The 13,170-nt window shown below is 35.9% G+C and overlaps 2 protein-coding genes across 3 annotated transcripts; one reads left to right on the top strand and one right to left on the bottom strand.

The window, feature by feature from the left end:
- Window positions 1–1,204: 1,204 nt before the first annotated feature.
- On the top strand, window positions 1,205–5,255 carry LOC113781013 (uncharacterized protein At1g51745-like). 2 transcript variants are annotated; one of them, XM_027326837.1, is made up of 4 exons: window positions 1,205–1,461; window positions 2,380–2,576; window positions 3,029–3,280; window positions 4,087–5,255. In XM_027326837.1, the coding sequence occupies exons 1-4, from the start codon at window positions 1,298–1,300 to the stop codon at window positions 4,932–4,934; spliced, it is 1,461 nt and encodes a 486-aa protein (XP_027182638.1). In that variant the 5' UTR covers window positions 1,205–1,297; the 3' UTR covers window positions 4,935–5,255. The 2 variants fall into 2 exon arrangements, with proteins under 2 accessions (XP_027182638.1, XP_027182636.1); XM_027326835.1 differs by having other exon boundaries at window positions 3,982–5,255.
- Window positions 5,256–7,167: 1,912 nt separating this feature from the next.
- LOC113781509 (pentatricopeptide repeat-containing protein At2g22410, mitochondrial-like) lies at window positions 7,168–9,277 on the bottom strand. The gene has a single exon (XM_027327461.1). It carries the CDS (start codon window positions 9,239–9,241, stop codon window positions 7,235–7,237), a length of 2,007 nt encoding a protein of 668 aa, XP_027183262.1. The 5' UTR covers window positions 9,242–9,277; the 3' UTR covers window positions 7,168–7,234.
- Between the last annotated feature and the right edge of the window lie 3,893 nt (window positions 9,278–13,170).

The following is a 13,170-nucleotide window of genomic DNA, read 5'->3' as shown; positions in this document are numbered from 1 at the left end:
AATTGTTTCTAATTTGCCCCAAACAAATTTCACTTGGACTCTAGTTCTCAAATTTCACTTTTGACACTTTATCCAAAAAAAAAAAAAAAAAAAAAATCCGACCAACATCGTGGGATTGCATATAAGTATTTGTGGCAAGATGGATTTCTAATTTGTGTGCACAGGGAAAAAGTTGAAAGAATGGAAAATGAGAAAAGTAATATAGGACCAAAAAATGATTTTCAATTTGAATTAAAGTCTTTGCATTTAACATTTAAATTCATTCTTGATAAACTTAATGCAGTAGTTTCAACATACAAAAAAAAAAAAAGTTCAACAAGTTCAAAAGAATTTTTAAAATACTCCGACAGCAATAATTTTTCCCTAAAATGCAGAAAATGCACCTAGGCCGATGGTGTACATTTCACGTGAAACGACTTCTTTTTTAGAGATACAGAAGAAAAAGTATTAGAATAACAAAAGTAATGCATATTTAGAAGTTCAATAGATAAATAAAATAAAAATATGAGTAAAATTTATATACATTAACAATGTAATATATTATTACTATTAAATCTATAATATATATGTAAAAATTAAATTTTAAATGATATTTTCTTGAAAAATTCAATTTTACTAATACAACTGAGTATTACAAAATGCTTGTCAAACATACTATCGTTGTTAGGTTAAATCCATTAGCTTATTTTGATTTATAAAAATTTTTGAAATCTTTGAAACTGCTTTCAAGTCTTTTGTTCCCTCCCCATTTTTGATAATGTCATTCAAGTCTCCCATAATAATCCAACTATTTCCCCACAAATTGAATTTTACAATAATCATGTGCAGAAATTGAATTTTAAACATTATAAACCTAAAGAATTAGAAAGGCCTTTCAGTCTATTCGTTTAATACCAAAAAATAAAAAAAAAATTCAAAATGAGGTGCAGGAAGTTAAAATAAGATAAAATGAAAATGCCATCAAATCAACCGGCAGGATCCCTAGGGGTGAAAACTGAAAAGCAAATGTATTTTTACTCTCAAATATTAAAATAAAAAAGGAAAAGACAACGGTCCGTACATTCAAATTACAGGTAGCCAACCGCCATTGGACACAGTACAACACTCTGTACCACTAACATCTTCAGAGTTCAGTGCAGGCTACAGGTGTTCGGTTGGGAGCACTTCCAATTCATCTTAAACCCCAAGAAAGCTAAAACCCATTTAAGAATGAGAAAAAACCCACCTCAATTATGCTCTTGTTTTTCCTTTTCATGTTTTCTTGAGCAAGAAAGAGCGAGAGAAAGGGAGAGAAACCATGGGGTTAGCTGTGGGAAGCTTAGTTTGGGTGCAGAGGAAAAATGGGTCATGGTGGCCTGGAAAAGTTGTGGGGCTTGATGAAGCCGCTTGCCCTCTTAAGCATTTGTCTCCTTCGGCTGTTAAAACACCAATCAAACTTCTCGGCAAAGAAAATGGTTCTGTGTAAGCTCTGTTTTGCATTTCCCCGATATATTTCTTCCTCTTCGTTTGATGAGGCTGTCCCCCCCTTCTTTTTATTTTGTGAACCGTTTTCTGTGGTTCCATTATTATTTTTTTTGGGGGGGGGGGGGGGTTGGGGGGGGGTTTGAATTCTTCTCTAAGTAGGCTTATTCAAGAAACAAGAAGAAAGAGAAAAAAAAAACAAAAAGAAAGACCAGATAAAAATTAGTAGAATGAAACTTTTTGTTGGATATTTTGCAGTCTTTTGTTTTACTTTATTGTTTGGGTATTTATTTGCGATAATTTCCATAACATCATGAAATCCTTGACAATGCGAAGTTTGTGTCAAGTTGCTTTTGTTTATTGGATCAAACTACATAGATAGCTCTTCTGGACAGTAGTGTTGTATTTTTCATTCTTGTGTTACTTGAATTAGGAATGTACCTGTACGGTCTTTGTCCAGTAGTTTATGAAGATGTTGCATATGACACTAATTAAACACAAGATGAAGATGACATTTTCCCCAAGGGCAGACCACCTATGGCTTTGCCTTTGATTTTGAAGTGATGCAAGTGTTTATGGCTCAATTACGCTAGGAACAATCTTTCTTGTGATTAATTACTATTTGGAATTGTTGAATATTAAGTGGTTTCAGCAGTTGAATAGAAGGGGAAAGCTGTGATAGCTGGTCCTCACCACCTTGAGATCGATATATTTGGTTCCCTGCCTCATTTTATTGATGTCGCATCAGAAATTATGGATCCCTTTTAGTCCTTCTTGTTAATGAGATTGTTAATATCTATGTTGGGAATATGTCTTGTGCCAATCCTAATAAGATTTAATAATCCAATTATCATTCCAACAAATTCCAATTTAGGCGGGGCTTGGTTGTACTCATTTCTGGTAATGATGAATTTATAGGGAGTGGCACAATTTGGAAACATCCAAGCGCATAAAAGCATTCCGGTCTGCTGAGTTTGATGGTTTTATCAAGGATGCTGAATCAGTCCAGTCTTCTCTTGCTATAAAGAATGGAAAATATGCTCATCGAGAAGATGCTGTTCTTCATGCCCTTCAACTTGAAAAACAAGAGCAGGAAAAAAGTCATAAAACTCCAGGTACTTAAAACTGCTTAGTTGATGAAATCCTTCATATCAGAGCCTGATATGAACGATTGCTTTCTTCGAAGTGGCTGATGAGTTATACTCGGAATGTTGCATGCATGAACTTTTGGAATACGTATTCACAAATTAAGGATGTAAGAATGATCATGTTTCAGACAAGTAGAAAGATCAATGGAAGCAACATAGAGAGGTGATGTCCTAGTGCACAGCCTCAAATGACAGTCTTACCAAATCTAAGGGTCATAGAGCTTCTTTTAGAGCAGGATTCTCTTCCAACCTTTCAAGAGTCTGTAATAGATGCCCAATTTATTTAAGTCTGACGTGCAGAAAATCGTTTTAGACTTTGTTTGAATCAGATAATCTTCTAATTATGCTAATGCATTAATGAAGTCCACAAACTGTCTATTTGGTTTAAACCAAAACCATCGTTTTTGCTTTTGCAACAGATAATGTGAAGCAAGGACCTCTTTGCCGGGCTAAGAGAAGCAAATGTGTTTACTTGCCAGTTGAAAAAGCTTCTTCTGAGAACTCAGTTCTTCATTGTCAGTCATCCAAGGTTATTCCCTCTGCATGTGTAACAGAAGACCATTACCAAGTGTCCAGTTTAGCAGAGGAAAAAGATTCTGCTGAGTCACGGGTATCTGGTTTCTCTGAGAGCTGTTTCAAGGATAATGGACGCAGAGTCAAACAACTCACAGGTTGACAAAATACCTTTAATGTGCTCTTGTTACTTTATGGCAGAGTTCATATTCATCACAGATATTTGATATTTCTCTAACTAATTATTTTTGTACAAAATGAGGATATAACTATGAACAAAGAAAGGCACTTTAACATAGTAAGAAATGCCATTGATTGCACGGGCGCCAGTGACACATGTACATGGTGGTTTTAATTCACCAAGATCACCTAATGCATTCACGAATCATTTTCTACTTCCCCTAGATCCTTGTGCGGTGCTTTCCTTTTGGATTAGCTGTTTTTGGAGATTTTTTGAAAAATTTTACTCTAGCAGGATTTTAGAGTATATTTTGGAATATTTTTAGAATATATTTTGGAATATTCAAGAGTAGTAGAGTTTTTAGAATATATTTTGGGATATTTTTTATACATTAAAAAAAATTTAAACTACTTTTTAGAGTATCTTTTAGGGTACTTTTTAAAAAATTTTATAGTATCTGAAAAACTAATTTTTGAAAAACTCAAGGATCCAAATAGAGCAAATGGTTTTTAAAGAAACTATCTTACAATAACAGCGAGCAAAGCACCTGAAAAAAATGATGATGTTCAAAGTATTTTTGTTTCATTTAGTTCCAGAAGTAGTTGAATATTTTGAGACATCTTAGACATAACAACTCTTGTATATATCAAATTGATACATCTTTACTGAGGAATTCAGGCAGCTTTCAGAATAGAAGCAAAAAGCGAAGCATTAATTTGCTGGAGGAGCATCTGAGTTACACATCCGAATCTTCTCCTGACGCCAAGATTGCCAGTGGTGCAGGTTCTCAGAACTTGAACTCAAATGAACAGCCTTGCACGCACAATTCAGGTGGAACTCCAAGCACTGTAACTAATGGAACAAGTTTTGCAGTGTCCAGAAAACGATCACGCAACATACAGGATATAGTGCTGCTGGATACTCCATGTAAGGAAGAAAGAAATTACAGAGTTGACAGCAAATCTGCTGAACACTTGGCTTTGGAGGACAAAAGTCTCTTTTGTTCTCTTACTGGAGGCAAGTACTTGGAAGACTCTGATAGCCTCTGCTTTAGGCCAGTCCATGCTAACCAGCATAATATGATGGAAACAATGTTGATCGATGTCAATATAACTGTTCAAGCTAGCTACCGGAAAGAGCATGTCCCTCTTGTTTCTCTAATGAGCAAATCAAACAAGAAGGCCATCATAGGGTACCCTATTGAAGTAGAAGTATTGGAGGACATTCCTGCAATTTTTCTTGTTAGGAAGAATAGTTCCGGTCAGATGGATGGTAATGCTGATAGTAGTGCCCATCAACTAGTTTGGAGAACTTCTAAAAGGACTCCTGTGTGCTACATCACCAACCCCCACCCTCCTGCTAGAGATGAGAAAGGTGAACAAGCCAGCAAAACTTTTGGTGACTCAGGTCTTGAAGCAAAGACAACCAATTTTCCCCCGGCAGAGGAGTTCTTTTTGTATCCACCAAAAAGGAGTAACTTGTCGGAGCAGAATGGGGACAATCTCCAAATTACTCGTCAAAATTCTGAAAAAGTAAGCCTAGGCAAGCAAGGAGGTAGTCTACTGCGAGAAGCAACATGCATTCCTGTCGAATTCATATTTACCAAGTTGCTTTCTGCAGTTGGTACATAACATCACAGTTTTTCCTAGTAGACTTTTCCAGTTGGTAACAGAAAATCTTTATGACTAACTCAAAAGCCTTTTAACTACAGAGGGTAGGCTAATGGATTTGCACTCTTTAGCTATACTCATGTTTCAGATGTAATTATCTTTGCTTACAAGAAGTGTTTTGTCTATTTTGGAAGTGGAAAGGAGCTTAAGACTGATCCTTTGTAATGTCCATCCCTAGGGATCCAAATTCTGTTAGGCATTTTGAACACAGTAACTTCTTGTAACTACTATAGAGTTATCTTCTTAAATTTGACTTATAGGAAGGTAACATGAATTGTCCCACTTGGGTCCTGAATCTTCTTTTACCATTCGCTATACATTGAAAAGTGCGTCATTGGCATGTTGTTCCATTGCTGGTTAAGTTGCCGTTGGTGATTGATCTCGACAAGGAGACCATTGCGTTTCACTCTAGTCATGGGATGTTTAAATCCTAAGGTTTTCCAGGCCTCTTAGCTCCTGTTTGTCTTGTTGTTGCATCAGGATACTCTTCACTCTTGCCTAAGATCCCGGATTATTCCTGACAAAATGTTTCAATTCATCAAGCACGGAAAACAGATATATGTCCAGAAGCCTTGAAGAGGGTCCTTTATTTAGGAGCAACAGTTAATGCATGAAGTACTTAACAATCAGCTTCCTGCATGTGAGTTCTTGGAACATATAATCTCATGAACCAATTATTTGATGAAGCTTCTTCACAGAGTATAACACCAAAGACGTCTACTCTTCAATAACAAATTTCAACCAAAAAAAAAAACAAGGATAAGAGCCTTCATTACAGCTCAGTTAGAGCCAGATTGATTGGAATTCTAGGAGTTCAAAAATTAAATTTTGCACCAAGAAATTCCGTCTGTGACCTCAATGAGCTGCTTGTTTTGGTTCCATTGCTCGACTGGGTGGCAAAATGTTTGCAGTTGTAGCCGTCTTAGAAAAGTCGCACTTAACTGCAGCTACCTGAATGTTTGTATATATATGTCTATTCTGAAAATAATAAACCATTGTTCCTTGATGAAGATTCAATCTCCAGAAACCTTACCGCATACTAGCAAAATTCTCATAAAAAAATGCGTCTCACAAAATTGCATCAAATTGGATATTCTAATACAAAAATGTGTATGAGAGTGTCTTTGTCATTTCTACAGGTATTCCCCTGAATGTAGTTACAGTTTATTTGTCAGAAGGACATGGGCAAAGTTTAAACCAGGTGAGTAAAATTTCTCCCACATTCCCTTATGGCTTTGTGCGTGTTGGGGGGGGGGGGGGGTTTGTAAAGCTATGTGGTACAAGACGGTAACCAGAGCATAACATGCTCTTACCAGCGAAACTGCTACTACTTGAAATCACAGAATGCTGCTATGTGAATAATCTTTTCACTGGAGCTGATTCAAGCTCTAAAACACAAACATGCTTAAGCCAGCTGTATTCTAGTATACCTTTTAAGTGCCACTGCTACACACTAGGCCACATATTTTAAGGAAGATGCAGCAACCGCAACATAGCTGTGTTCCAATATACATCTGAAGTGCCACTGCTACACATTAGATACACATTAGAACACATATTTACAGGAAGATGCAGCAACCACAACATCAGTTACTTCGCCTCAAGTAATCTTTACTTACCAATCAAACTAAAAGTAGGAACCGGTTGCCAGCAGCCTGTGTAGTGAAGACTCAAGAGTGTCAAACTCCACATGAAATGCCTCAGTGAGCTCTGGACAAAAAGGTTTAGCATCAGCAGTGACTTTTCTAAGAACCAGTGAATTGTAGTTTCCACCATAAACTATTAAAGAAACTGGCAGATGAAATAGCAGACGCTTGAAATAAGGGCATTTTGTTTGTGAACCACATTTTCTAGTTGGAATTGCATTGACATGGTTGGCACATGTTACAGAGCAGAGTGCAGCTTCATATACTCCACATTGATTTCTGCTATACATTGGGGATTAGTCAAATAACTTAAGCTTCCATGGTTTGGCTTCTGTGTTCTCCCATTCTGAGGCATTTTGCAAATAATCCTTGATACAGAACTTGGTGAAACCTTGAGCACTTGCTATCACACCCTGTTTAGAATTCATGCACTTTCACAAACTTTACCAAGACACCATGCTCTGAAATAGTCAGCTCTTTTGTTAACACAACGGTGACATCCTCCTTGGTAGGAAGCAGTACCAATTCTATTCATGGAATTTTCTGCACAAATGTTTTAAGTGAATATTATGGTACACAAGATTGTAAAAACTTATATAGATTTTGTTGGACTCCTTACACGGGAGAGAAATCACAAGTGTACTCGTGACCTGAACTATACAATTCCAGTTCTGATAGCAGGAAAATCTCATCTAACAGTAGGTAGATTGCTTTTGACTCAGGATGTGTTTCATCAGCAACCAAAAATTCGTGAAACTTGCCATCCACTTCTATAAAGCTACATCCTGGATTCTTTTTGGTGCCTTTCGCTTTCATCATGCTTCTAACCATCTTTACATCACTCCACTTCCTTTCCTTAGCACATAAACTAGCAAGAAGTGTGTAAATGCCACTATCTTTAGGATCCAAAAAGATGAGTTTGTCAGCTGCAAGGTTACCCAGCTTGAGATTTCCATGCATTTTGCAACCATTTAGCAAGGCACCCCAGACAGCAGCATCTGGTTGCATTGGCATTTGTTTTATCAACCCATGGGCTTCTTCAAGGTGCCCAACTCTACTAAGCAAATCAACCAAGCACGCATAGTGTTCCACTGTCGGTATTAACCCATGGACTTTCATGTTTCTAAAATAATTCCAACCTTGATTGACTAATCCACCATGAGCACAAGCTGAAAGGATGCCAACAAATGTGATACTATCAGGCTTGAAGCCGATACTTATCATCTGTTCAAAGAGGACAAGAGCCTCTTCAGCATGCCCATGAGAAGCATTTCCTGCAATGAGTGAATTCCAAGAAACCAAATCTTTCTCTGGCATCTTATTAAAGATGTCTGCAGCAGCATCAATGCAACCACATTTAGCGTACATGTCTATTAACGCATTAGCTAGGATCAGACTAAGAGTTACACGCTCTTGCTTGACATAATAATCATGAATCCGTTTTCCTGTGTGCAGACAACTCAATTGAGAACAAGCAGAGAGCACACAGACCAAACTACTCTCTGTAGCAATAAATCCTTCCATTTCCATTTTAGAGAAAATCTCCAGGGCCTCTCTTGGCCTGTTGTTTTGGGAATAACATGCAACCATTGCAGTCCAAGAAACTGCATTCCTCTGGGGCATCTCATTGAAGCACTTCCTTGCCAACTCAATGTCTCCATTTTTGGCATAGCCATTGATCATGCTTGTCCATGAAAACACATCCTTTACGTCCATTTCCTGAAAAATCTTCTCAGCTTTATCCAAATCACCACATTTAACATGCATATCTAGAATAGAGTTCATCAGATTAAGACTACATTTCACACCTTTCCTTGCCACAAGCTCATGAACTGATCTTGCCAAAGTCAAATCCCCCTTAAGGGAACATGCAGAACACACTGCTATCATTGTAACCTCATTAGGCTCAAAACCACTTGAGCACATTTTCTGGAAGAAATTCAAGGCCTCATCAGCCATACTCTTTCTGAGAAAGCCATCAATCATCGAGGTCCAAGACACCACATCTCTCACAGTACTCTCATGGAAAACTGTTTTTGCATTGCACAATTGCCGTTTCTCACTATAAAAATGTACCAGAGCGTTCCTCACAATCAAATCATCCACAAAACCCACTTTCCAAATCCTACAATGCACCAATAGTCCCCTTTCAATCCCACTCAAAAACACACATCCTTTCAGCGAAAAAACATAACTTTTATTATCCATTTCGACATCTTCACTAATCATTCTGTTAAAAAAGAACAAAGCCATTTCAGGAAATGGGGAATTCGCATAACCCCTTATCATAGTGTTCCAAATATATGTATTGGGATGCAAAATTTGGGAAAATAACAGATTGGCATAATGGATGTTTCCATTGGGATCTAAGGCACAAAAGGATAGAAGTCTGCTGATGGGGAAGAGGTGGAATATGAGACCAGTACGGGTCATGTGGGCTTGAAGTTGCTTCAGTTCAGGCATTGAGTTGCATGACTCAATGAGGACTAGAGTTGGGTGGCTGATGATGAGGTTGGGGTTCGGGTTTGAATTCCACTGGGGTTTCGAAGAGACATAGCGAATGGATTTTAAAAGTACTTGGGGGGATAAAATATATTTCAAGGGAAAGGGATGCAATTTCATGTGAGAGGAAGTTAACTCAGTTTGGCCGAGTGTAAATATATTGGTAGTGATACCCTTTTCAGATTCAGGAACATGGAGACAAGGTAAAACCTGCCAAAATCAGGATTTTAAGCAGATATGGCCATGCTCTACAGATTTCTATCCACCTGTGTTGCTCCAGCTTAATTTTCTATACCTGGCACTTATTGTGTTTTTCCGACCAAGGGGATAGCTGACCGAGAGCAATAATCACGGAAGTACAGTGCTAAGACATCCTCCGATCAAATATGAATCAACATTTGATCATCTTCTTTGCACACCCAAATTGCTGTCCGACAAAATACGTCTTTGACTTCTTAAAGCATCAGCTCGACACCAAACAGTAGAAGCTTGTTTGTGCTTTTCTAAAAGCAACATCTTTTTGTCCTCATTCTTGAAACTGTAATATCCAAATCTTTGATCAGCATCTGAATTAAAAGCAGACAATGGGGTTTCCTAAGTGAAGTGAGACTGAGAGTTTCCAGACTTTTAAAAGGCAAGAAACAACTTTAAAAAAAAAAAATCATATTTTGTCTTCAGTCCGCATAAATACTTGGTGAACAGACGATAATATCACATAACAAAGAGTTGTCAAGCCACTGCTCCATCAGGCAACGGTCTGACACAAAAATAGCTAAATACCTCAAACACAAAATGCATGTTCAAACAAAAAACATCCAGAGAGAAACATAAAGACATAGTCAACCATGTTGCAGCATTTTAGTTCTCCATTCAACTCAAGATCAGTTTATTAAACTGGTTTCAAGAAAAGAAGGCAGAGCGTTGGCAAAAAACTAGCGGGTGTTCTGCTTGGAAGAATGGAGTAAACTAGAGAGCAAACTCATTTGGCAAGCCATGAAAAACTCGTTGAGTCAATTTATCAAACGTGTGGTGGGTCACGAATACTACCGACTGACGTTAGAGAGGGCGTAGCATTTATTAACCGGATACCTGCATTCTGCTGAAGTAGTTTATTCCGCTGGTGTTTGGAGATTAGGCCAATATGCATAATGAAATCAAACAGGGCCCAAGTGAAAATGATAATTTCAATGGATAATTTCTGTAACTTTCCTCGAGGTTTCTAACAATGTACTTCGTACCCTTAAACTTCTCAATATAACATTTATCTCCCTTAGTCTTATAAAATGACTCTAATAACCTTAACATATCAATATTTTTCATGCAATCAAACAATCCACCCCTAATTTTGCGCATACAAATGCGTTTCACCTAATTAGACATTAAACATAAACAAAAACAAGGTTCACTTATGAAATAACTAATTATGTCCTAAATGATATTTTAACATGTTGCAAATTAATTTTAGTTTTACATGAAGGATTTAGAGATAAATAGAAGAAGATACGAAGTTAAAGGTTAAGTAAAACGAGGCTAGTGTTAGTAGTCCAATATTTGAGAGATAAGGTGTTATATTAATGCAATTGGTAAAAAATTTTCAAATAGTATTGATTTTTTTTTTTTTTAAGATTGAGTTTCTAAAATTTAAGGACATGGTAGTGGTAGTCATGAAGATAGTGGTACTGGTTTGGGATGTGGGAATATAGAAGGTTTAAAATAGTAGAGATGAGGGTTAAAAGTAGATTTGTGATGTTATATATGTTCCAAAATTTTTAAAGAATTTTATGGAGAAATAAAATGAACTTCAAAATTTTTTGAGGGCATTTTGGGTTATTTATTCAAAATTTTGACCATTGAATAGTTTTTGTTACCAAAATGGTAACTTGATCTTGAAGGGAGGTATGCATAACTTTTGAAATCTTAAGGAAACTAGATGAAATAGTTAAAAACCTCAAGGGAAGTTTCCAAAATTATCCCTTGTTTGAAAGCATGGATTAGGGAAATTAGTTCTCCAAATAGTATTGTCTTCTTCGGTGAAACTCTTTTTGTACCTGGATTTGTAATTCATTAGAAAATGAAAAGGCAAGAATCAGATGAATATTTAAAATACTAAATTAAATTGCTCACTCCCTAAATTTGATAGTTGAGAATCATGCTTAACTTTAATGTCCTTTGTTGCATGATTTTGTTTCATTTTTCATAGCTTGGCTCAACCAAGAACAAAAGGACAATTAACATATTAAAATTAACAGATTGAAACATGATTACGTGGTTTACCTTTAAAAATTGAAGCTTTTTTGGTTTCTTCAAGTAAAATGTGGCTATTAATGCTGCCAATCTATTGGTAAAGCAATTGATTCGATAAAAGTTCCCAAATGAATAAGTGTACCATCCAAATCCTATACTTACGAACTGATAACCTCAGCAAACTTTAAAAGGAAAATAAAAGTTCGCAAAGCACAGTATGCAATTGCGTTTAAAATTATGAACTTCATGGTCTAGTTAGGCATATACCATTCAGCAATCAATGACAGTATTTGATTATATATATATATATATATATATATTAACAAAAAGAAGGAGAGTTTGATTATGTCGTATTTCTAAAACCTAGGAAAGCAAAAAAAAAAATACAAATAATTTTTCAGATCCTAGTGCCTCAACAGATATTCCAATGAGAAATTGAAGTCATAAGGTATTTGATGGAATAAGGATTGGGGCACAAAAAACAAAGGGAAGAAAAATATGGATGTATAATCACAATCAGAATGCGATGACCACAAGGAATTTCTCATTTTCTGGACTCAATTCCGTAGAGTTTTAGATCACCTATCAATAAAGTCATTTTTAAATGTCTACCCAATGGGCTGTCAAGTAAACAACTATATTCAAATTACCATAAAATGGTCCATCAATGAAACCTTTGAAAAAAAAAAAGTAAAATGATGCAGTAGAAGAATGATAATGAAGTGATAATATTTTTAAAAAAAAAAGGAATGAAAATTGTGAAATAGTTTCAAGACGTCCAAAAGTAGAAAACTTGAAAGGCCTTTTTCTATTTGATTTTAAGTAAGAATTTTGACTCTGGGAGAATGAGAATCATACACCAATTAATTCCGGTTTTGCTTTTTCTCTATCCAACATTTTTATTTGGTGATACTTTCACAAACCTCTCTAGAGGTTTATGACAATTTGACTTAGCTCCCTTAAAGTTTACAAATTATATTGACCCCCTTTGTCATAGTAAAATAACTCTAATAATCTTCACTTAATAGATAATTCATAGTATAATGAAATGAGATTAAAAAAATAAAAAGAAACCCTACCTCTTCGGCTCTCTTACTCACAAATCACAACCAACAATGACAATTCTCTTTCACTTATTGTTATTGTGTTCTCATCTATTAACCTCTTCCTCTCATAATACACACTCAAATTCCCCACCAACCATTACTTAGAACTATTACCAAATACACCACAAGTGATCCTTCCAAACTTTGCTGTATATTCCCATCTTTTTTGTCTTCTCTTTGAAATTGGCAAATCACAAGTTCAATTGATGGATTAGATTTCATTGTTAAAGTAAAATCTGATTTCATTGTCAAATTAAAAGGAGATGAAAAGACTCACAATAATATTGGAACATATAATGCAATCATTGGCCAAAAGAGGAAGAGGGACTAAAGTTGGTGAATTTGCTAATTTGTCTACAGTTATTCATAAAACTTTTGTAAGATATTAATAATTGCATAACTGCATTTAGGTTTCTTTTTATGCTTAGCAATTGTTGGTTGATGGAGGTAGAGCTTCTTCTTTGTATTTAAGATATTAACATGTTTGGGGATTTAATGGTATGTTAGATTATTTTGATTTGAGATGGTGACGGCATTGGGTTTGAAGTTTGAGGCATGTTAAGTTGTGAATAGAATTTTGATTTTTGACCAAATGAATTTCTTAAAGATTTCTATAGTCATAATGATGCCTTTCCTTCTCTTAAACTTGATTAATCCCATCCATGTCTAAATCTTCCCTAAGGTTTCTCTTAAACTTGA

The sequence above is a fragment of the Coffea eugenioides genome, chromosome 8 (genome assembly GCF_003713205.1).
Source record: "Coffea eugenioides isolate CCC68of chromosome 8, Ceug_1.0, whole genome shotgun sequence".
NCBI classification, from domain to species: domain Eukaryota; kingdom Viridiplantae; phylum Streptophyta; class Magnoliopsida; order Gentianales; family Rubiaceae; genus Coffea; species Coffea eugenioides.
Note: the sequence above shows the minus strand (reverse complement) of the source record. Positions and strands in the feature narration are given on the sequence as shown.